The following is a 25,232-nucleotide window of genomic DNA, read 5'->3' on the forward strand; positions in this document are numbered from 1 at the left end:
ATTAAAAAAAACCTCTGTCATATCAGAACAAATTCAAAATGTAAAATATCAGGCATTCAAGCGGAGAATCAAGTTCTAAAATGGCATTATGTTTCATATGAACATTGGGAAGGTACTCCAGCTCCATCAAACAATTTTGGAGACTGGTACCCCAGTTGGCAATATTATCACCAGTTATGAGGAAATTTATAAGAGTACATTCCTTTAATTCAAAACCTCACGCCTTCGAATCATCCTGTACGTGGATTTTTTGTTTTACAACTTGAGATCCCTTGCACTAATGTTAGAGAGTGCTAACTAAATTTGATAGCCTCTTTACCTCCAACTGGAATTTTGAGTTCTATATCTTTTTGGTTGAAAAATCAGAAATGAATATAAAACCCCAGGAACCAAATATATTTCACCAGTTACAGTGGCATGCAGTAAAATGAGTCTAAGCACTTTCCCAGATCGGATTTTATAAATCAATTTTATTTTTGTACCATTACTTTGTAAAACAATGGTATGGGAATATGAAAAGTATTTCTGACATGATACCAATGAAACATCATCCCTCCATTCAACCTAGGTCAGATAATTATGAAATTTTAATATGAGATATTTAGCCCACAAACAAATAAATTCCTACAGATTATAAAGAATGTAAAAGAAACATCTGCTTTCACTAGTACTCGGAAAATCTTTCCTAAGTTTGTACGTTTTGGTAACATTCTCTGTCTCGGGTCTGCAGGAGTGTTTTCAATTTTATCAGCATCCCATTTAAAAGTATTTAAAACACATATTTAACCCAGGACTGCCCTTCATAACACATATTTGCACTTCCCAAAGGCAGAGCCACGCTAGGAGGAAATGTAAAGCAAGTCTCTCTCACAATTTCTCCTAAAATGTATTTAATAAAATATCAATACAGATAAAACCCAGTGCTTGCAGAGAAAGTTCTTTTTTTGCATTCATGGTTTTGTTCATAATATTTGTTTTGGTTAAATCTGGAAGAGTTTGTCTTTGACAACCATAGACACAGCTTGTTCAATAATGTGCTAGACTCTTAAACCACAACTACACCATCATTTCATGCCTCAAATTTAAAGTGATATTAAAAGCTACCTCGGGTAAACATATCCTTGGAGGTTGCCAACAAAGTAAAACACAACACCATAATGAATATAGAAACAAATGAAGTATTACAAACTATAAAAGGCCCCACTCAAGCAACATTTAACATCATAAATATCCCTTCACCAATTTCACCTTGAATCATGTCCCTTTTGAAATGACATGCAACTGTTAAATTGCAGTAACATGAATATTACATACTTTCCAAACCTGAAATGTTTTTCTCTGCATGTGAAAGGTTCCATATGTATTTGCAAATAAACTAAGTCTGATCCTTTTCAAGGACAGGGGGCAGGGTCCCTGACTTATGGACTAATCTTCTGTGATGTCACATTCATTTAATCAATTCTTATTAGGTGACATGGAGCTGACTGCACCGATAAGTGCATATACCTGGATTCCAAAAATGATTTTTCAGTAAAAAGGTTGGGTACCATCAGTAGGAAAAATAACACCACAGGACCTTACCCTGACACAGCAGGACTGATAGGGATCCGATCTATACTGTGGTTTGGTGGTACCGAGACTCTAAAATCAATGTGTCCACTTTAAAATACATGAGGTCTAAAGATCAATTTCATTCATAAGAGGACCCCACCCCCCAAAGCCTGAGGTTTTACCAGCATTATTGGCAGTGAGTAGAATATTGCAGGAAGTTAAAAACCATCACCCTGGGACACACATTCCCAGTCCTGCCGATTTGCCTTTCCTCACATCGAGAATGACAATAACGTATAATAATCTATTTGTTAAGCACCTAGCACCTAGACAAGCACCAAATACGGCTTTCTGTCCCTCAAAACACAGAAAAAACTAAACAAAGAAAACCGATATTAACTAAATGTCAAGTTAGTCTGCCATTCCACACATTGGTAAACCTATTTCAATTTCTATTTATGGAGCAAGCTGTTAGCTCATTGACATTACTATACAAGTTATGACAGTTGTTGAACATGCATTATCTGTATTTAGTCCAGCCAAGTAATTTCTTTCCATAATTTTGCAAATTACTATGATTGGTTGAAAAATTAATGTACATTTAAGCAAAAAAATGTACCGAAGACACAATTATCAATTATCTACTGTTCATATTTATATTTAACAAGTGCCCACCATGCTGTCTCCCCCGACAGTGCAAATTGATCTGGGTATTATGAGTAATTAGCTTTGACCTCGATATGAAGTCCGTACATTTGTAGACCTGCTGGAAGGGAACAGGCAGTTAAAACGTTTCATCCCTCCCAAGGTCCTGCTAAGGAAGGTGAGCCTACAAGGGAGAAGGCAGCTGAAACTCACCTGATGCGAGAGGCAGCTGTGCACTTGACCTTGACCAGAAAAAAGGCAGGCACAAGAAATACTGGTTTAAAATATACTGAAATCATAAGAAAAGTGCTGATAAAATGTAAGCAAGGCACCGATAATAAAAGCACATAAAAAAAGACAGCGGTCAGAAGTATCTGGCATCCCAGCACACAAAACCAAGACGCCGTCAGATTTAAAGATGTTTGTGAGGGTGATGTAGGGGACTTGGGATTCAGCACAGTGGCAGGTAGTAAGACAGCCTGTGATGCAGAGCTCTGCGATTGGGGAGTGCTGGGTCTGGGACTCTACTCCAGAGGACAGCCCTCCTGCTGAAAGACCAGCTCCACGGCCTCGCGGACATCCTGCACTATGAAGGAGGGCTGCGTGAGGCTGGGGTCGAAGCGGAAGTCACGGTGGCCGTGGAATATGCGCTCCGTCACCGTGTGCATAGGGTCTGGCGGCAGGTCCTGCTGGTCCCGGTTGTAGACGCCGGTGCACACCAGGATGGAGAGACAAGCTTTGGGCAGACACCCTTCCCCACGCAGGACACTGGCACTCAAATATTCAGTCACCTCTACCTCCCCCACGGCCTTTTGTTTTGGCACCCCTCCAGCCTGACCCAGGCCACCCTTCATCTGAGCCTGCGTCTGGGTCTGTCGCGATGCCTGGAGGTACTGGTTGTACAGGTTGGCACCATAGATATCTGCCATAGGGTTGTCCCTTTGAAAAGCAAGCAAACACAACAGAGTATTCTTTGGAAATCCTGGCTCCACAAGAGGCTGCAGAGGTACGACTCTGACCTAATTTTCTGGCATGACTTCTGGTGTTTCCATCAGCGGTGATCAATTTGTCAAATTTAAAGACATACTAACAACAATTTCAGCTTGATCTAATGAAAAACCTCTAGATTAAAATGAAATTGTCTAATATCTGTGGGAGATGCCTTTATGAGGCGCTTACCCTTTAAGGACTAATGTTGACAGAATCCATGCTGCCCCCCAGTGTCTGTGTGCTCTCTCTGCATGCAGCTACTCACCCAATGGCGTACAATCTTTCAACTGGCTCTGCCCAGCCCAGACTCTCTGCCTGCTGCCGGACCAGCAGCTCGGCATAGTTGTACGTGACCACGCTTGGCTTTCCAATCAGAGCTTCATACTTCAGTTTGCACCCTGTGATCTTCTTATAGATGCTCTCCAGACACACAAGGAACATTCCATGACCAAACCTGGGGAGGATCAAGGGAAACAACAGAGGCCCAGGACTCTGTGAGAGTCCTGTTCTCTTCAGCCCACTGCTGGTATAAGGCGTTGTTCTAGCCAGGACAGCGCAGTGCACTTGTGCATCAGTTTACTTGTAGATTTGCTATATGATATTTCAACTTGAAGAGATGCGCTTTTAAATTGTAATGCTGCTTAATTTTCTTCATCTCAAAAATGTTATATTATTAACAAGAAACAGACAGAGAATGCATTTGTGCATGAATACTTTTTATGGTCATGAAGTGAACAGAGATTTAATCTGACCTGGGGTTCTTGGCCTCGGCCATCCACATGAGGTCCATGTTACAAGCCAGCACAGGAATGTGAGGGTAGTTCAGTGATGTCACAGAGTTCCCTGGTTTCCCGTTGGTCAAAAGCACATCCACAATAAGTTGTAGGTTGGTCTCCCATCTGATTGGCTCCCCAAAAAGAATCACCGCTGATGATATACAGTCATAGAAGAGTGTAAGGTAAGGATAGCAAATAGTAGGCTAGTATGAAAGTGTAAACTGGATGCAGTTGCTGGCCAGTTGCAATGCTGAGCAACTTCTTGACCTACAGTACATAAAAAATTCAAAAGGAATCAAGATTATAGTGGACAAGGGAAAACCGTACCTTCAATGGGAGGCAAGTGCTTGGTTTGAAGCACCTGAGAACATGACAAATGAGTATTAGTATACAGGCCACAAACACAGCGCCTCATATACAATGTGCAGGCATAGCCTACAGCGGCAATTAACCTTACTAAGGCAGCTTACTGTACATCCAAAGAATCGCAATAGCATTGACTCATGTCTAACACAGTAAAAACACTAAAATCTATATTGCCCAGGCACTAGCCATTTTGAAAAATACAGCACCGTGTCTTTGGGTCGGCGATGGTGGTCCACAACATCCAGGAGCGGATAGGCTTCCCGCAGCATATCAACGGTAACTACATTTTGGAACCCAAGACTGTGGAATTTCATGAGTTAAGGTCCAAAACAACACAAAGCCAAAACCCCCGCCCAAGAAAATAAAATGGCTAAGGTGCAACGGCTAAGCAAGCCATCAAAGCAAGGAAGGAAAAGGAGGAAAAAGGAAGGCAACATTCTTTGACAGAATGCATCTGCAATCACATTAGCATCATCACGCCCAGATGTCCACACAGACAAAAGAGGGGACAAAGACAAATGCAAAATCTGTGGAAAAACAGAACAGAGTATGACATGGAATGCACATTACACAACTCGGCAGGAGAGCAGGGGTCAGTGGAGAGACTGACTGGAGTCTGTAATAGGAAAATGACGGAGGAGGATACTTCTGGGCCACTTCCAGCACTGGGCCTTGGCCTGACACCAGCACACACATGTTGTGGAACTGACTAAAGACTCGCAAGGGACTGTGCGACACCATAACCTGGTCTGGAGAAACCTGGGTAAGGGAACAAGAAAGAAACAAAACCAGATGAAGAATGAAGATAGTAGACCATTTCTATTATAAATATGATGCCAGCAAATATAAATGTGCCTTTTCATTTCTTGACAATAAACCTCAAATCCAACACACAAAACATATGGCGTTCATTCACGCGTGAAGGGTACAGAACCCTGGACATTTGTTACGTGGATGTACATCTGGAGAATCTGGCGACCATCTGTGCCCCCTCCCCCTACCCTCACCATTGTGATGCTCACCTCTACCTCCAGCAGATGAGACAGCTGCTCAGCCTTAGCCTGCCTCATGCAGTTCCCAGCGTTGGTCACAAAGACAACAGGAACTTTGTACTTGCCATTCCTGTCCACTAGGTTCTGGAAGCACTGTTTAGCAGCAGGAATAGGTGTCCTTCCACGGACCAAAACCCCATCAATATCAAACAGCAACCCAAACAACGGCTGACCCTGTCAAAACACAGTAAATAAATGGAAGAACTCTCAAAACACAAAGTGGAGAAAGTAAGCTCATCTCTCACATGGACACCAACAACCTGAAGCTGTTACACAAAAGAAAATGTGACATTTAGAGAGTGTTGTGTTTTCAGTGCCTATTGTCAGGGTTAAGAGTGAGCCATGCTACTTATTTTATGTATATTTTACTATTGCGAAATGTAAAGATTTTCAAAAGCCTTTTGACAGACTAAACATTAACAAGATGAAAATCACACAGCACATAAACAAACATCCATGTATGTAAAAAGCACCCATGCAATATCTTAGCAAAAAATTCTAACACACAATAATTACTGGCATTTTCCAAAGTGAATTGCAATAATGTTTAAACTTCTACAGCTGTTGTAGAGAAGGTTAAATAAGAAATGGGAAAATAGATGACATAACTCAGGAAAACACTTTCCCGAATGTAATTTTTGCAACAAAATAAGTAGGCTAATTCAATACTTCAGTGGGGAGTAGCTTGTATGGAAGTGGGTACGATGCAGCATAAATGCAACTATCGGGGAAACAACAGATGATCAGATAAACATTGCTCTTTTACTTATGTAAACTCGAGAAAAAACAACAAGTAAACGCTAATTAACTAAAACGTTAACTAAATGAACCTTGTTGCTTTGGTCACAGTACAGTGCTATTTTCGAGGCCTACAATTTTAAACGGAACAACTTAATTATAGTTTGACAGCATCTTACAATATATAATTCAGCAACAAATTCAGACCCACGAAGTCAAACGAGTTACTGAGCAATAAACTTTCATTGAAGTGTTTCAGTTGCAACTAAAACCAGTAGACCCTGTGAGCCTCCAAGACAAGCGTAAAGCCCTGATAATGTAGCCTAACTTAACGTTATAAGAGTAAAACAACAACGTTAGACTTGGCCACTTTAACGAGATCCATATAACATTTACTTACATGATTATGACGACGTGGAATTGTTGATGACAAGCATCTGCGTGGAATCCTTTGTCCAAAACTGACAGATTTTACGACCTGCCATCCGACTTTAAAAACATTCAACCTAGATGCCATTTCTTCCAGATGAAATAACTAACATAACGATAGAGACCGGTGGCAGTGACAGTAACCTAGCAAGTTGCTTTAGTTATAGCCTGTTATCGATCCAGATTCCAGCTTCTAACTTTAGTCAGCCCGTTAGCATGCTTCTAATTAGCTTCTATAGCCGGAATGGCCAGATTAGAAATCACTTCTGTGAAGATGAAACTGAAAACAAGTCATTTACTTATGATCGACCGTCAACTAAAGTCAATTCAAATCATCATAGCTAAATTAATCGTTACGATCACACATGTTATTCAGAACCCTGCCCGGTTAGTGAACACTGAAAAGGGATGCAGAACGTGATCAGCCGGCTTGTTTTTAACTATTGAGTTTAAGCGTCTTCCATGTTCACTTCTGCTGAGGAAACGTTAGCCGGTTCATACTTAGAAGTGCGCAAGTGCAAGCAAGCGACGACCTCTTCCGCCATAGATTTCCACGGCGGATTTCAAAATGCTTTTTTCCATGTGCATTTTTTCTACAGCGGTTGTTGCGTGCAGGCCGGCTAGTACGGAAACTTGAGTGTGATTGGCAGAATCCGACCACCTGTTTCTTCTGTGACAGAGATCTTCGCACAAGCGCGTTTGAGATCATTTTGTTAAAGCCCTATATATCTACCAAATATCAATAACAAAGAGCTTTAATTTGAAATGTAATCATTTTGGCAGTTACACCAAACTTTTATTTATTGCATCAACATTCGCGGACTTTAAACCATTTTTTCTTTAGTCTTTTCTTGCTGTGTTCAACAGTGAAAATGTATTACAGTACGTGTAGACTTAAAGCTTTTATGTAGACATTTTTGCTCATGAGTTACACTGGAAGTTAAACAGCTCCCCACTACTTTGTAAAGGCCACAATCACATTTCATTCTTTAAAATTCTTAAAGCTTCCATCATATGCTGGAACCCTATTTTTTAAATTTTTTTTGAAAATATTGAAGAATTTTAAATTTTTGGGGTCTGACCCCCCAATAACTCCTAGTTGCCTAGTTGTTATGCCTAAGGCTTACTGAACCTAGTAGTGTAGATTGGCCAGATGATGGCACTATTCTTCATATGACAATATTTTTACATTCACAATCCCAACCCACCTGCTTTGTTTGCCGAAGAATTAAATAATTAGGAACGAACAGTAGGTCACTCTCCTGAAGAGGAACACATTTCCCCCAAGGACCAGAATTTTTTTTTCATATTTCTTTCATATTGTGATTTATGTCGTTTCGAATTTTCTGAAAAACACTTAAAATGCTTATTCTCCTACAAAATCTGACTGGATTCTCCCTAAAATTGGTACGCTGAATCTATGACTGATTATACCTCAGCACGAGTGTTATGTGTTTTTGTGGTTATGTCAGGATAGCCATAAGACAAGCCAATGAAGTTTCTCATGACAAAAATGCTTTTAGATCCCCTCAGAAAATAACAGTAAGTACTTCAGCCAAATAGAGATTTACAATTACATATTTAACTGCATTTTGTTTCAAGTGCATTCGGATGCAGAGGAGTTTTTGCCAGTCAATTCTTGATTTTTCTGCAGGCCAATTCAGAAAATTGAAAGTTTGATAATTATACTACAATACAATTTTAATATATATATGGAATCTGTAAAGTAGCCAAACTGGTTGGTTTTAGCCCATTCTTATTTAGAGATATTTAATTGCACTGATTTTCCCCAATCGCATTAAACTATAGAAATCACCTTTCCTAATACACGTTGAAATGTACATAAACAAAACCCTGCTTTCAATCCAACAGGAACTCCTTTTGAAACAATCATGGATGGTTTAAAAATATGTTTTAATAAATAACTTCAGAGTAAAAACAAATACATTCAAGTTAATGACATTGCGTAGTAGTATAATCGCTACTTCCACATTGTCAATTCAGTCACAATGGTTCAAAGGTGCATTTGCTGTAATTTCCAGGTCATTTCTGAACAAGTTGTCTTGCGTCAAAATCTCTACTACACCATAGACAGCATTGCGTATCTTGCAGCGTTTCTCAAACAAAAAGTAATAATTTTGGACAACATTCCAACATTCCCTCCAAACACTTCCTGAAACCTAATTGTCGGTGAAGAATACTTAGAATCATTCAGGTGTCACATGTTTGATGGCTTCTGATCTTACCACATTTGCACTCGCTTCATAGTAATGGACGGCGTATAATAAAAATGGGCTGGCACAAAGGCATAATTTTGAATCATTATAAAAAGAACTGTAACTGGCATTTTGAACAATGCATTTCAAAAACTGGTATGGATCTCTGAGCACAGTGTAAGCCTTTAAATGGAACGGTAAGGCTTCAGCCTCTCAGCAGTATCTCAGCTCATTTTCCAGTCCATAGATCTTGGCTTTCAGTGTCCTCAGCTCCCCCTGGACCTTCTTAGTGCGAGAGCCGGTCTGCCGCACCTCTTGGAGGATCGCCAAGTCCTGATCTGGCCCCACGTTCAGTGCCACCTAAAGAAAAATAAAGATTTCAGCCATTAACATTAAAAAAAATATATATTATTTACACACTTACACATACACACACACACACACAATCTGCCAAGTGACTGTACCATCTTACCTCCACATTAAATAAGTAATATGCATTAAAAGGAAATGATGAAAACATCAATATAATCAAAAATGGTATATTAATTCTGCTTGCATACACATCTAATTACAAACTGCCACGGCTGAGAATAGACGGAGTCAATAAAATCCATGATGCACATTTCTGTAGGCCATCTCTGAAAATTCAGATCACACATTTGCCTCATATTCTACAGTATAGATGCATCCAAACCAGTAAAAATGATGTCAGGGTCAACAAAATGGCTCGGGACTGTGGTAGGGGAAGCAGTGTACTGCTCCATACTGAACCCTCCTGACCTTGAAGAGCTGCTTCTCCACGTCTTTGAGCTTCTGTCGCAGGTGTTTGATGTCCGTCTTGAAGCCCTCCACCTCCATGGCCCTCCGCTTCTCCAGGGCTTCGTACCGCTGGGTCATCAGCTGGAGCCGTTTCGCAACCTTACTTGAACGCTCCTGGACTCACAAAGTATGGAGGTATAGGTTACAAGGACTGGGAGAATCAAAGCATGTTTGAAACCTTCAATCAGTCAATTAATCTATGTTTTTAATGCATAAGATACAATTCAAAGCGCTTGACATAAAATAAAGATAAATTTCAGGACACAAAACAAGTATGTATGCATGTATATTGTTTACAGGACAGTACATGTGCTGTTGCATGCAGGCAAGTTATTTCAGAAGGACATAAGATAGACACAATGAAACACTCTTTGAGTTCTCTCTTAGAATTGTCCACACTCCCTGCCATCTTCACGGCCTCTGGCAGACTAGGACCATACTGGCTGAAGGCAGTTTTAGCCATGAATTTTCAGGACTGGCTGAATACTGAATGTACGGAATGTTTAAAGCCCTTTCAAGGTTTTCAAGGACCTGTGAGAACCCCGGTGATTGGGGGGAATGCAGGGGGTAAGGCTGCCAAAACCGATGCTCAATTTGGGCACCACCACTCAATCTTAGGACCGGCAAGTGCACACAAGCACGTACACTGTGTGGAGTGGCTCCTACACGCGGTACCTTGAAAAGCTCCTTGCCCACGTCGCCCTCCTCCCGGATCTGCGCCAGGTCGGCCTCCAGGCTGACGCACTGCTCCCTGTACATGTCAGCCAGCCGGTGGGCCTGCTTCAGCTCCTCCTCCAGCACCTGAGGAGGAGAAGAGGCTGCCTGGTCACAAACACCGTTCTTCTTCTTCATATTCCTGCGACACGCCACTAGGCATTATCAGAGCCAAAAAAAACAAAAAAACAAAATTGCATCAGCATTTCTCCTGTTGCCGTTTCCCTGTTAAATGCGACTCGATGGAAAAGTTTGACTGATCTGAGTATTGGGACAGCACCGGTGCTGCTTTGAGGGACCTCCACAAATTTCACACCTGAAAATATCTAATCACAGGGAGGAAAAATAGGCGAGATCAACTGTGTGAGTGAAATGTTCTGTCATGAGACAACGCATTGGTTATCTGGTTCAGCATTGACATGCCTGTCAATTTCAAACAGTTGCCTAACACCCCAACAATTTCACAATTTTTACGCTTTGCCGATGCTGCTGAAGAGTGAATGCTGATCTCTCTGCAGCGAATCATCATTTAGGGGCGACATAGCTCAGGAGGTAAGACCAATTGTCTGGCAGTCGGAGGGTTGCCGGTTCAAACCCCGCCCTGGGCGTGTCGAAGTGTCCTTGAGCAAGACACCTAACCCCTAACCCCTAACTGCTCTGGCGAATGAGAGGCATCAATTGTAAAGCGCTTTGGATAAAAGCGCTATATAAATGCAGTCCATTTACCATTTACACAGAAAGAGCCAGAATTGGAAACAAAGGAGGGTTTTATATATCCAATCTTGGTGGTAGAACAAGAACAGAACATCCAATTGTCAAATTGCCCAACATTCACATCCCTACTGAACACCGACCTTCACCTCCTCCCGACGGGCGTGGTGGGACTGCTTGGGCACGGGGGGTGCAATGCGGGAGGTTCCGTCTCCGACCCCCACTCCCCCCCGGCTCCCCCTCAGCCTCTCCTGATAGGAGTCCAGCTTTTGCAGCAGCTGGTCCTTCTCGGCCATCCAGCTCTTCTCCTGCGCTCGCGTCTCGAACTTCAGGTGCAGGAAGTCTTTGGTGCTGTCGTACAGCAGGTTCTGCGTGCGATGCAGCCTGAGGGACGTTCACAGCAACGGCAGCCATTTTCACAAAAATGTTCTAACATTTCACTTGACATTTCTTTTTATTAAGCCTCGATAAGTTATGAGCAGGGTAATATACCATAGGGAGTTTCGGTTTACACAAGAATGGTTTAGCTCACACAACAGTTTACCAGTTTCTACCCAGATCGCAGCTGTCTCTAACTTTCTTATTTACAGGAACTGTCGTTTGTCCCTGTTTGATTAGTGTGGTCATGGAGGCGGCGTACGGACGTACTTGTCGGTGAGAGCAGCCACCCGCTCTTCGTCTCTTGTCCGCTGCACCTGCACCTCCTCCGCCTGGATGCGCCGGTCCTCCAGGAGGGACTCCACCTGCTCCTTGGCCAGCCGGGTCTGCTCTTCCATCTGGGCCTGCAGCGCCTCCACCTGGACACGTAACAGAGCAGCACGCCGCCGTTAACACCGCTGAGGTCATCGAAGCGGCCATTAGAAAGCAAAACGCGGGTATTCGGACCTGCAGCATCAGGGTCTGGTTGTCCCTCTTGTATTGCTCCGGGGACTCTGCAGTCTCTCCTCCCACTTCTGGTTTGGCCGCTTTCTTGCGTGGAGCTGAGTGGTACAGGGATAAGTATTGCAAAAGTGTAGATGGGGAACAGATCAACTTCCAGTTTATTCCGGCTGAACGTGGCTGAGAGCACAGGCCGCCCTTTTCCAGCAGATCTGACATTTCATTCGCTGCTGGTGCGTGCAGCGGATGAGTGGCGGCCCACCTGTTCTTGCTGGCCTCTTTGGGTCCCGACTGCTGGCCTGGAGCTTCTTCTGAGGGATGGTGACCTAAAACCCAGCCAGAGGAACAGGGATCATTTTCCTTTTTAAGAAAAGATGGAACTCAGAACTGCAACCATGGGCTCTAATATCACTGTGATAGCACAGATGCTCCTCTGTAAAGCTGTGAGAGCCCAACACAAGCAGACACATCTTTGGGATTATGCAGTCAGCTGTTTGCTTCCATTACATTCTGCTAGCTAGAGTACTGCACCGCCGGGTCCTGCAGATCACAGGCTGCCTGTGGACAGGCATCATTCTATTGGGCAATGAGGTGCAGGGAATGGGGGGCGGGGGGTAACCTATGCATTCCCCTGTTGAGACGCCTGACCACAGGGGCTGTGGGACTCACCCCTGAATGCATTAAAACAACTGGAACTGGTTGTGTCACTTGGGGTCCCATGCATGTTGTTTCACATAAGCATGTGCTGTGGAAACCTGCTGTGTATACTGCAACATGTTGCAGGTGATGAAGGAAGAGATGTTTCACCTTGTGCGGGGGTTCCCGGTAGAAGTAAGTGATCTCTCCAACGTCTGGACCCACCAGAGCCAGGAGGTGCTGTATCTTCTTTCGGTCTTCTAGCTCCCTGGATCAGGGACACAGAAGTACTGAAGCCAGGGTGAGCTCTACAGGCAAACCCCTTTCACAGGACTGCACATGGGAGGCGATTCTTCTTCGCACTTATCAAGGGATCACTTTACATTTTATTCTTATTGCAAGCTGTGTTCATCAAAGTAATGAACAGCAAACTAATCATCAAAGTGAATTAGACTACAAGCCTACACCAGAATAAAATCAGTGAACTGGAAATAAGTTTATTAATTTTGCCGGTTTGCAAAGGCACTCAAAGGATAGCACTGACTCGCTGCTCGATAACTACACAATCTGTTATACTGAGAAAAAGATAAGGGCTATAAATGTTTGCACCTGTTCCGTTTCATGATCCTCCATTTATTTCTGTAGCCTCTAGCCAGCCAGCCAGCCAATTAGTTAATGTTAGCATCATATGAACGGCCACAGATGCCCCCAGGTGGCGTAAGAGCATGCCATAACCACCAGCTATAGACTTCACCCAACAACCATAGACTTGACCCATCTCTGCATCACAAAATGTTTCTTTATGGAGTTTACTCCAACTGTGAGTGTCTTTGGATGTGTAAGAAAAGTAAAACAGCATGGGGTAAATGGGAATGGGGCTGGGCCAACGCACCTGATCTTGAGCCTGTCATTCTCTGCATACAGCCTAAGTGCCTGCTCCCTCTCCTGGAACAGGTATATCTGCATGTCGCTCAGGGCCTTTTGCAGCTCTGCGATTTCACTCTCCCTCTGGCGCACCTCCCACTGAAGCTTGTGCTGGAAGCAGACATGCAGCGTGAAGTAAAAGGACAAACCCAGGGATCTCAAACTCGCATCCCGGAGGGCCACCATGTCTGCTGGTTTTTGATGCGGTCCTGCACTTAAGCCCTTAAGTCATTGATTGGCTGAAGAGTGTGCACACCTCACTTTCAAGGCCTAAATTGGGTGCTGATTGAAAGGAAATCACAGAAAGCAGTAGTCTGTGGTCCTCCACGACAAGAGTTTAAGACCCCTGGACTAACCCAAATACAGATGCAAACACAAATAATAATCAATGTTGTATGAACTATTACAGTAAATTTTCTGTTCTGAGAATTAATTTCACTTTGATTGCACACACACACACACACACACGCATGCACAGCTATGACTTGACTAGGGATGTAAATCAAAACCTGTCCCCACCAAGTACCTGGTCCTCAGATGTGGCCTTGTACTTCTCCAGCATCTGGAGCAGCTCCACATGCTCACCATCAAACTGGGCAACTTTCTGCCTGTAAAACTCCAACAGCTCCCGCGATGGGCGCAAGAAAGCCAGCCTCTCATTTACTGGGGGCAGGGGGGAGTCGCTGTCCGGGACAGGGGTGTCACAATCAGTCCTAGAGGAGGAGGATCCTTGGTTACAGTTTCAGTCTTACTTGACCCACACGTTCCACATGTTAAGCGGGAGCCATTTTCAGTGTTCTATTAGGAGTGCCATGATAATAGTCCATGCCTAGAGGTGTAGATATGAATGCATGCTGTTTACACTACAACCCATGGTGTTGAACGATTAGTGCTACAAAAATACAGTGAACTTCGGAAAATCACTAATGCTAAGTCTTCGTGAAAGCAAACAAAAATAAATATAAAAATATACAACAACAAACCGGTCAGGGCCGCTGCTTCTTCCTGGTGAGGAATCCATCAGCGTAATGAAATCCTCCAGAACCTGAGAGAAATGCCACATTATCACACGTGCAGATGCACCGCATAATTCCAACTAAGCAGGTGACACTAAGACAAAGCATACGCTATGACCAAGTTAATACTGTCTGTATTACAAAAAAGGCATTTGCGGTGCTGCCTGAGAATCCGCAGACACGACACAGGACGTAATGCGTACAGATGTTGAACATGCATGACAAGATCACCTTTGGTATTTATGTGCACTCCGGCTTAAAACATGTTCAAGTAAATCTAGACATGATCCGTAAACTACCGAGATGGATATTTTAAAGCCAAAAAAATATTCACTGCATATTTCAGAGCGGATCTCTGATCGTTTTGGAGACAAACCGATGACCTTCTAATTAAGACAACAGGTTGTAATCTCTTGAGGACACCGTGTGCGCCACAACAGGGAACTCAAGAAATCAAATCCATCGATGTACTCTGGGATAGATTATTTTGTTTCTCCCATACCGGTGTTGCTTAGTTACGTTATTTGGACGCTTTCGGCGGGCTGTTCAAACTGCCAAATGCAAAAGCATAAAGCTGCCAATTAGACATTTCACGGCAGCTATTCATTCATTTCTGCTTCCGTTAGCTAGTAAACGAATAATCGAACTATTACGGCAAACCTATCGATATCCACACCAAAATAAAACAGTGCATGGAAGCCAACGTCAGTCAAATCAAAAGATAATACTGACTCACCTAATGAAGTTTTCGGATTTCGGACTTCTGTTCGCAAAATATAAAATCTGTTTTACTGAAAATAATAATGGCTGTTAAATGTTTGTAAATTTTTGTTTCAACTTCCTAGCTAGCGAACTAGAGAGTTAGTAACCCAGAAAGTACCACAGATGTCTTTCAAACACTGATAGCCACGGAAGTGAACATTTCCCATAACACCACTCGCTTCAGGAACTCAAAAGAACAATCGATCAGATCTCTGGGTAATGTATTTTAGGCTTAACTTTATCTGTGAAATGTGTGAACACAAACAGGCTGATAAAAACGTCCCTGAAGAACGTAGGCGGGCCATTACAAAAAAAAAAATATTAAAGAAATATAACATGACAAATAAATGCAAGGAAAATCGAACAGGTGGTACAGCATTCAATTTCAATGTGTCCAGATCATGGTAATGTTCTGTAAATTCAGGTAAATTCATCTGCCCTGTGAGCTAAAGTGACCTCTTACCTTCCATACAAAAGTAAACTGAATTAAATTAGTCAACAGTTTTCCCATTAGATTAGTTATAATGCATCTCTTCTCAATATTCCCCTGGATAGAAAACACGTTTCATAACCAGGTTTTGTCATACAATGTTGACAGAAAATCAGAGAAACAAGGCAAAATAGGAAATTCAATTTATTTGCATTTTTTAATAACATCATTCCTTAGATAAAAATGCAATGTTACAGGAATATACATCAGAGATTAATTTAAAACTTGCTTTCAAGGACCATACAGTCTAAATATATTTTTTTCCTTTTTTATTTACTGGTAGCGTGCGTTATAAGCAAGACAGACTCTGTCACCAAAGACAGACTGACAGTTACAGATACAAACTGTACATCATCTATTTACAAATAAACTTTTTTTGTAAAATTTTCCTTTTTTTGAAAATAAGAGTAGAAAAGTGATTGAATTTTCAGATTTTGTATTCTATTCTTTCCCTTTTTAAAATTTAAATGAAAGAATGAAAAAATGAAGAAAGAAGAAAAAGGACTGTGAGAATGCAAAGGATTCTAAAGAGAGCAGACAGCAATGGAAAACCATGCAGGGCCTCTCTTGCAGGAGAAAGAGAGAGCAGGTGGGGTTAGGGCAAGTCAATGTAGCAACTTCAAAACTACAATTTACCCATTACACATTCAGACAACTGAGCCAACAAAGCTGATCGCAACACTGTATGCCAAAGCAACCACGTGAACAATACACTATCTTATCAACAATTTCTCCAATATTGTACGTGTTTAATACTGCTCTCACTACTCAATAATAAAATTCACAATGCATGGTTGTTGTTGGTGGTACACATTTAAAAAAAAAAAAGCCTGTTTAGAAACACAAACCAAATTTGAAGCTGAAATACAACATCTACGCTTGGATTTATTGAGTTTTTTCTTCCTTTTTTTGCATGAGCTACTGAGCCTGAGCTTAGAATAATAAAAGAAACCTGGACAAGAACCATGACATGGCATGCATTTCTGTCTCTGACAACAAGAGATCACCTTTTTCTGAAGCAACATGTCTGAGGATGGGTCCATTGACCATAACTACAACAACCATAATTCCTCATCTCAACCTATCCTATTGTATGTGCATCTATAAACAACTCTCATCAGCTCTGTGTGGATATTGTCTAACATTATAAATGAAGAGGCGTTAACTCAAAAAGACTAAATCTAAGAGGCTTATATATGAATAGCAGACCCTAGATAAAGAGCTAAGAAAAATAAGATCTGGACAGAGACCGTGTAAGCTGCTTGTTGTCAAGCATTCTCAGTAATTGTGCAAATACATTATAACTCTCAGAATGGCCACATGAATGTGGGATTTTTTCTAATGACAATACTTTAAACCAAATCTGTAATTGAAAAACAATGAAACTGAACATTCAGACATCAAAGTGGCATTTGGTTGGACACTAACTAAAAAATGAATCTGTCTTTGAAAAAAAATGTTTGCTTTGATGAAAAATGGTCAAAGGTATATGTTCCCTCACATTTATGGAAGCAAAGGAAATGTAGAGCCAGCATCTGCAACAATGTATCATGGCTGGCGTGCAAATCATTTTAATTTATGCAAATGCTGATTATTGCATTACTAGTGCTCTTTCCACTCCCACAACAACAATAAACAACATTAACAACAGCAAATAATAATAATAATAACAGTCATTTTAGAATAAAACATACTGAAAGGTACACTAGGATTATACTGACTGTGTAAACTGGGTAAAATACTGTCTTTTTAAATAACCAATGTATCTCATAAGGGAGTCTTTATGGGGAGGGATTTCCATTGGTTTGCCTAAATAATAATCCCATACAGATTCAGTAGATCAGGGTTATTTTCTAAAGCACTTTAAAAGTGAGACAGAGCATGCTTTCAATTTCATTAATACATGCAAACATTCTCAGTCCGCCATCTGCTTCCTTCCTGACCAGTCACAAGCAACCCTGAGTGAAAAAAATCCAACCACAAGCGATTTCACTACAGTGTGAACTAGTAACAAAACCCAAACCCAAACACAGACATGCAAGCAAAGTAAGAAACATTGCAAAAGCAGGCTTTTAGGTGGGAAACATTCATCTTGAATAAACAGAGAAGCATTGTCTGTGATAACGTCCCAGTATGGGAATGCCCTTGACATAAATGCCCACATTAATGTTTGGTTTAGAGTTTAGATGCACCCCACTCGAGCACAGCCCCTATTTAGCAGGGTAAAGAATAGCAGGGGTTGTATCTCAATTGCAATTGGCAGTTTTTATCTGGGTGAAAAGTTTATCTTTTAAAATCTTTCAAACCACAAACCTCTTTCTCCTACTTATGAACATGCCATCCAAATTTCCGACCACCTCTCATCTCCATTTAAAAAATAATAATGTACATTAATAATATGCATATGCACAAGCATTAGATATTTTTAGCCTTGTTTCCCCATAAAATAATGCACTCCTAAATGTTAAAATACACATGAAGGTGCAACAGCAATGAGAAACAAGAAAACATTTAAAGAACATGATATTCTTTCATTCTTTTTTTGTTTTTCAAAAAGGGAAGTCTGGGTCTCATGTACGCACTACTACATTTTGATTCAGCTAAAAAATGAAAATAAAGTTTATATTTTCAATATTTTCTTAAAATATTTTAGTTCAGATCAAAATGATCAATAACAATCCATTTACAAGAAAAATAATAAATTTCTGTTATGATAGATGCACATCTGATAAAGTGTAATGCAAATATAGTGACAAAATATTATTGGAGTATTCATACCACAGCAAGAAGATCATCTTTGTTAACATCATCCAAGAACCTCAATTAAAAGACAGAAAATAAATTTGAACAACCCAAGATGAGTTAGGTTTGCACAGAATTCTGCACTGCATTGGCCATCCTGTTATTTTTTTCTGTCCACTTGAAATAGATGAAGCCTTCATTTTCTTTCATTTTAAGCTACATGGACATGATCTCTTAAAGGCAAACATATAGGTAGTCAAATGACAAACGTCTGATGTCTCCCTCATAAAAAGCTACACATTTAGGCTCTCTACAACATACCATGGAAAGAGAATGTGGAAGAGGAAGTGGAACACACTGTCACAATCATCCACTATTCTGATTTTTGGTGCAGTTTTTGAAAATAAATATCTAAAAACCAAACTCATTTGTGCATTTGTGCCCCGTTCTAAAAAAATGGGAAAACAGGGATGACGTACACTGTTTCCTGATACAGCCAAGCTATAGTCTCTGACATCATCAGGGCGTTTATGGTATTCCTGTGCGTGAGTGGGAATAGCATGGAGATGATTTTTGCTTGTACAGTATGTGAAAATATTTGTATTTTTGGTCTATTCTCTCTGGTGTTTCAATCGTTAATTGCATCTCAGTTAGTTGTACAACTTCCTTTCCCACCAACATCCTTACATACCTTCTCAAATGTGCCATAGACTAATTGACAGACATCATGAAAACCCCACTAGGCATCATCCATGACTCATCAAAATAGAAAAGGCATGTTTGAAATGGCTCTTAATATTCTCAGAATGTGCATCACAGTAGAATGTGTGACATTCCAAACACAGAGAAGTTCCACACTGAGGATCATCCCTTGGACAGGGATTCTGTATGGACTGCACGAAGGAAAGTGACACGCTCTGGGCAAGCTGGTGGAGAAAGATAGGAGACTAGACTACAATTAGCACAATGGCTTTGGAAGATACACTGTATGGTCTTCACTCGCACAGTCCCTCCAAGGTAAAAAAAAAAAAGAGAAAAAGTTAAAGATAAAGCCGCTGTATGAAATCGTCAAAAGGCTCATTACATTAATAATGTATCATTGCCACACATCACTTCCCTATTGATTTTTCAATCAACTTCCCTATTGATTTTTCAATCAATCAAACAAGATCCAGGGGTAGAGTTGATGAGAAATAGCAAAATTTAATCCTAAATTTCTATTATAAATAACATTTTCACTTCCTGATTCATTTCAATAATTATCCAGAGATTTCACTAATTAGTACATTCTCAAAATAATCTGTGACACACCTCTTATCCTGACATTTAGAACAATTATATACTGCATTTATACATATCAATTTATATACTCTGTAAAAATTTACAATCATTAGCTACTTAAGTGAGACAGATAATGTTTCAAAGTGACAGATGCAATTGTTCCAACAGGACCCACAAAAGCTAAAAAGTTGGCAGCAGACAACTCCACACAAATAGAAGTTTGGAAAGTTTGCCTTCTAATTAAAATTGAGTGCCTAACACTTTCATAACCATTTTACACCAGTCAAGTTTTCCTTCCACTATAATTCAATTACGCACATTTTTAACAATCTTATTGGATTGTCATTGTTTAAAAGAATTAATGAGAAAACCATTGAGTTCAATAGCAAGTGGCTTGAGTCATCCTACCAGGGTGTCACAACCATAGTTTGTTCCCCTCTTTATATCAATAGTACTGACTTTGGAACACCAACAAAAAACTCCAATCTTACCTAATCCATACCTTTTCACCTCAATGTACAGCAGGGTTACAATGAAGCACGGTTGTATGGTCACAAAGGGTGGAATCAGATTGCTATTACAATAGCAAACTGCTGAAGCAAATGATTAACTGAAAACAATCAACAGAGTACAATTTCTTTTGCATTAATGGGAAATATAAGCCTAATGTTAAACGTAACCTTCCGTCATTGTAACCATTCTCTGAATAGCAAGTGAAATATGAAGCAAGTCAGCACTAAATGCCACTAAGTGCATTCATGCGTAGTTTCAGAGTTTTATCATAAGTGAATCAGTTTCACACAAAAAACGCATACTGTGACAATCTCTCCATAAATGCCTTGTCCTCTCTTATTCATTACCTATACCATAATAAATCATAGCTGCATTGTTTCAGAATACCACATTGCTCATAATGTCTTATTTATTCCCCCTTACAGAACTTCTCAATGGTCTTAAATCCAATCCAGGAACAGGTTGAGTGGGTGGGTGGGAGAGGGATTTTAATTCTAAATTCAGAATTCCAAAACGCATGTGTGAAGTATTTGTGTGAAAAAGAGAGAGGAAACAGGGAGGCATAAAACAGGTATTTTACCTTAACTGTTTGATCCACCTACCAGAGGAAGATGCAGTATAGAATAAATAAGGAGAGACCGTTTTCAATTAAAGAAATGTACAGCCATCTTCAAACTGGATGAACACAAGATATGCAAAACCAGTTAACATCAAGCATGTATATATTGTCTCCCCCAAGTACCTAGACTATTTACATTTCCAAGTTTTTCTTTATTTTACAAAAAAATAAAACAATTGGTCTTCTTCCATTTATTTGTGATCCATCCCCAGTTTAAAAAGCACTAAAATCGTAACTTGGCACACTACTTGGCACACTAAAATACTAAAATGAATCCCATGCATATACAACTAGTGAATTTAATTAACAGTATAATATTTATCAGTCAGAGAAGATAAAACAGAATAAAATCAAAAATAACTGGCACAAGATATTTTAAATACTGAAATGCACCCAATTTCAAGTATAACAGGTTTCTTCAATTTAAAGATCTGAAACTCAATAAACAACTCTGAATATATTATCTGATCTTTTTTCACCTTCTTCATTTTTATACAGCTAGTTCTTTTTTTGAGACTCATTTACAGTCATACACGTTATTGCATTGTTTTTGCATATCTTGTGGAATGCAGGTGTGCATCCACACACTCCTCCTCCTCAGACCCCACACACACAGGTAAGCAGAGTGTCCCACACCCCCCAATAGGGCACATCCCTACAACCCCACTCACACCTACTGACAGACACACACTGTAACCACAGACAGTGATCAGTGATTTCAGACATGCCAATCGGGGATGCCACTTAATTTTGAAAATGGCAGAATCGTTTTTTGGGGGAAAACAACAACAACAACAAAAAAACCCAAACCAAAATTATACAAAATGGGGGGAACGACAACTGGCTACATGTTTGATAGTTTATAAGTTTTGGACTGTTATACACATAGCAATACTGAGAAGAAACCATTATGAAGACACCTTGCTACAATTGAACAATTGTAGCTTATAAAAGAAAACAGATGGTATGTCACTTGAAAGAAAAATCTCAAAGACAGCTCACAGGCTCACAGATAATTCACAGGGGAACCAGACAGTATTGCACCCATCAGTAAATTGGACATGTGATGAATTAAAGAAAAATAAATAAACCAAAATCCTATGAAAGTTTAATAACTGCAATTGTCAAATGCAAAATAAAACAAAGATCCACAAATTAGACATTGAAATGACCAAGAATCAAACAAATTACACTGTCGCACTCCAACATGCAATATCTTTTTTGTCACTGTAATGATATCAACCTCATTCTAAAATGTCTGCTTAATTTAAAACAAAAACAACTATGTTCATGTGTTGATGCTGCACAAATGTGATTTCTTCAAGTGGAAGCTTAATCCCTTTACATACTTTATATAGATGGCAAATCCAGGTCCTAATTACATAATATCATCAATCACACAACAGCATTGTCAATAACACTGGAATATCATATTTGCATAATTGATAAATCATTCTGGGTCACATGTACTATGCCACTGTTTTTCAGAGTTTGTGTGTATTTCGTATACACACACAGTGTTGGACAAAGCAGAGAAACCTAACACAAACATTGGAGTAATAATAATAATAATAATAATAATAATAATAATAATAATAATAATAATATTTAGCCCTGTAAACTCCATTAGACAGCTTTAATCAAACCAAACCCAATTCATAATGTACCTCCTGCTTCTCAAAGTACACAATTTCCCACAATGCACAAAATTACATTTCCCTTTGGCTTTCGTCTAAACTGCGTGCTGAGATTTACAGCGCGGTACATTTTCCACATTACCTGCTGATGACAACCTAATTCATAGGTATAGTTGCTGGGCTACTGCACTGGTTTTCCCTCAATGCGGACAGCCCCCCATTCACAATCAATTAAATAACACACAGTATTATTTGAATAAAGATTGAACAGCTTGGAAAGGTTAGAGCGGCAGCAGTGCTCACGCATTACACATCTCATTGACCTCTGCAGATTTCCTCCAATCGGGTCCTTTCTCTACTGTACAGCCCCTATGGCCGCCTATGGGTGACCTCTGCAGTTCACTATTCAGAAGAATATTCAGAAAGTGTGAAGACAGCATCAGAGTGCTCAGCTCTGGAAGTATCCATCTCGGTCCTGGTGGGAAAGACACCAGACTTCAGCTGCCTTAAACTTTTACTTCTACTGTCTTTTAACAGCAAGAAAAATTTACACACTCCAACCTTTTTTTTCCAGGGAAAAAAATAAATAAATAAATACAATCTGAATGGTGTATACTGACAAAGAAGTTTCCCACTTTAATACAACACTAAACCCTGTGGCCACAGGTTGATTACTTAACTTCTTAATATCTCCTAAATAAATCAAGCAAGAACTGATTAGGGACAACACCCAAAACTTTTGGGAATTAAAACAAATGAAACAATGAAAAACATAGGCTGGTCTCTAAATTCTGCACAACACTGCACTGTATAAATATACAATCTCTAATTTTGGATATTGACGCATGTGTGATTGCCTGCATCCACTTGGCCGTTTGGACAGATACTTCCTCACTGAACAGGTGATGGTTGCGGGTGGAGGAGTCTCTAGCTGTGGGCTCAGATTGACTTCCACAACTTCCAACTTTACCTCCACCTCCCTTCTTCCCAACCCCCTGCTCTCCAAATGCAGGACGGGTCAAATGCAGGTCAAAAAAATACCTAAAAAAAAAAAAGAACTAAAACCCAAAAAAACAACCAAAATGTAGGAGAATGGGATGAAAAGTCGAGGTATATGGCAGCAGATGGTGCTGTCCCTGTTAGGTCCAGCTTTAGTTTAGTCCTATTCCTTCCTGTTCGAGACAGGAAGTGGCTGCCGTGATGGACAGCGTGGTGAAAGAGGACAGAGATCAGGGTAGACAGATCCTGAATCCCAGCACCCCTCTGCTCCCTCTTCACAGCGTCTCCTCATTTTGCGCTTCTCCCTGTTCAGTCCAACGTCTTTCGCGCCTTTCGTTTCCTAAAACGGAGGGTCCAAAGAACACGGCCCTCTCTCGCCTCTCCTGCTTCGCGCTTCCCCTTTCCCGTGCCGGCATCCAGCAGCCAACAGAGCCTTTTGGTGCTGATTGTGCTGCAGCTCTGAAGTACAAGAAGAAGAAGAAGATGCAGAGGAAAAGGTTGTTTTCCTGTTCTTCAGCAAAACGCTGGCAGCAGCTTATGTGAAGAGGCACACCGACATCTGAACACCTGGTGGAAACTGACCAGCACAATCTCATGGGCGCTCAGCCTGCCCTAGATAATCCTTCCTGGTGGCCAGCAACAAATCCGAAAAACTAAAATAAACCGAACAAAAACATATACAAGCCAAATACAGACATTCATTTTGCTTCCTCCAATTTTTTCTTTTTTGCTTTCCCATCTCTGCCCCAAACCATCGTTCAAGAGCATAAAATCTGTGAGGCACTTTTGAAACACGCCCAGATACACACACACACTCACATGCACACATATGCACGCTCACAGACATGCGCGCACACACAAATTCACAGAAAAACCAACCAATTAAACGCTGAATTAAAATAAATAAATAAAAATGCTAAAAACAATTGGCCGCCAACATCTCAACGTCGCACCTCCGGCAGAACTACAGAGAGAGAGAGAGAGAAGGGGGGAAAGAGAGATAAAGAGAAAGAGAGAGAGACCTCTGTGCTGCTGTTCCTACAAACTAGTGACACAATCCATGTCGTCGTCTTCTAGTAACCCACAATCCCGATGGCCTGACAGAGAGGCCCTGTCCTCTTCCTCCTCCCCCTCCTCCCCCTCCTCCTCCTCCTCCTCCTCCTCCTCCTCCTCCAGGCCCGGCTGAGCGCCGGCCATAAGCTCCTCCCCCTGCCCGCCGGCGGCCCCCGCGAGCCCCTCGGGGAGGCTCGACTCCTGCTCGCCGTGGTCTCTGCAGTGCATGTAGGGCAGGAGGTTGCCGTTGGGGCTGGGCTGGGTGTTGCCATTGAGGATGTTGTCGGCGGCGTTCTCCATTTCCTCGATGGTCATGTCGCAGGCGTCCGCCAGCTCCTGCTTCGTCACCTCGATGAAGGACGGGTCTTGCGCGTACCGACCGAGGCCTTCAGATATCAAAACCTGGAAAAATGGGAGAAAACAAGCAATGAAAACATAAAAACAGCCAGAGCACCGAGGGCACTTACACAGGATTTATATTTTAATGGATGACACAATAGTCAAGTACAAAAAGACATACGTTTAGAAACTGTGTACATATAAGACAAGGAGAAAGGTAGAAATAGGCCAACAAGTACAGCCTTGGTATGCTCTTAGCCATAAACACAATTAAAATGAATCATACGCAAAGCACACTGAACTGAACAAATTCACAATAATAAAATATATTTAAC

The 25,232-nt window shown here is 40.9% G+C and overlaps 3 protein-coding genes across 7 annotated transcripts in view; all 3 read right to left on the minus strand.

Annotated features, from left to right (window-relative positions):
- Positions 1-450: 450 nt before the first annotated feature.
- hdhd5 (haloacid dehalogenase like hydrolase domain containing 5) lies at positions 451-7,175 on the minus strand. The gene is made up of 8 exons (XM_064343357.1): positions 6,519-7,175; positions 5,351-5,554; positions 4,975-5,087; positions 4,535-4,628; positions 4,290-4,323; positions 3,939-4,113; positions 3,452-3,640; positions 451-3,135 (listed from the first exon to the last, which is right to left on the minus strand). Exons 1-8 carry the CDS (start codon positions 6,633-6,635, stop codon positions 2,721-2,723), a joined length of 1,341 nt encoding a protein of 446 aa, XP_064199427.1. The 5' UTR covers positions 6,636-7,175; the 3' UTR covers positions 451-2,720.
- A 1,267-nt stretch (positions 7,176-8,442) lies between these two features.
- Positions 8,443-15,399, minus strand: ccdc77 (coiled-coil domain containing 77). 4 transcript variants are annotated; one of them, XM_064343371.1, is made up of 12 exons: positions 15,199-15,399; positions 14,430-14,491; positions 13,973-14,159; positions 13,415-13,557; positions 12,694-12,790; positions 12,149-12,212; positions 11,893-11,987; positions 11,656-11,804; positions 11,151-11,391; positions 10,258-10,383; positions 9,544-9,696; positions 8,443-9,123 (listed from the first exon to the last, which is right to left on the minus strand). In XM_064343371.1, the coding sequence occupies exons 2-12, from the start codon at positions 14,465-14,467 to the stop codon at positions 8,977-8,979; spliced, it is 1,440 nt and encodes a 479-aa protein (XP_064199441.1). In that variant the 5' UTR covers positions 14,468-14,491; positions 15,199-15,399; the 3' UTR covers positions 8,443-8,976. The 4 variants fall into 4 exon arrangements, with proteins under 4 accessions (XP_064199441.1, XP_064199444.1, XP_064199443.1 ...); XM_064343374.1 differs by lacking the exon at positions 15,199-15,399 and adding an exon at positions 14,846-14,900; XM_064343373.1 differs by lacking the exon at positions 15,199-15,399 and adding an exon at positions 14,797-14,820.
- Positions 15,400-15,845: 446 nt separating this feature from the next.
- Positions 15,846-25,232, minus strand: part of cacna1c (calcium channel, voltage-dependent, L type, alpha 1C subunit) — a 231,996-nt gene continuing 222,609 nt past the window's right edge. For both annotated transcript variants that reach the window (XM_064343362.1, XM_064343361.1), the window contains one exon: positions 15,846-24,960. In XM_064343362.1, the coding sequence (XP_064199432.1) occupies positions 24,544-24,960 (417 nt within the window). In that variant the 3' untranslated portion in view covers positions 15,846-24,543. The remainder of the gene's footprint in view (positions 24,961-25,232) is intronic.

Source organism: Anguilla rostrata, chromosome 7 (genome assembly GCF_018555375.3).
Source record: "Anguilla rostrata isolate EN2019 chromosome 7, ASM1855537v3, whole genome shotgun sequence".
In the NCBI taxonomy this organism is placed as follows: domain Eukaryota; kingdom Metazoa; phylum Chordata; class Actinopteri; order Anguilliformes; family Anguillidae; genus Anguilla; species Anguilla rostrata.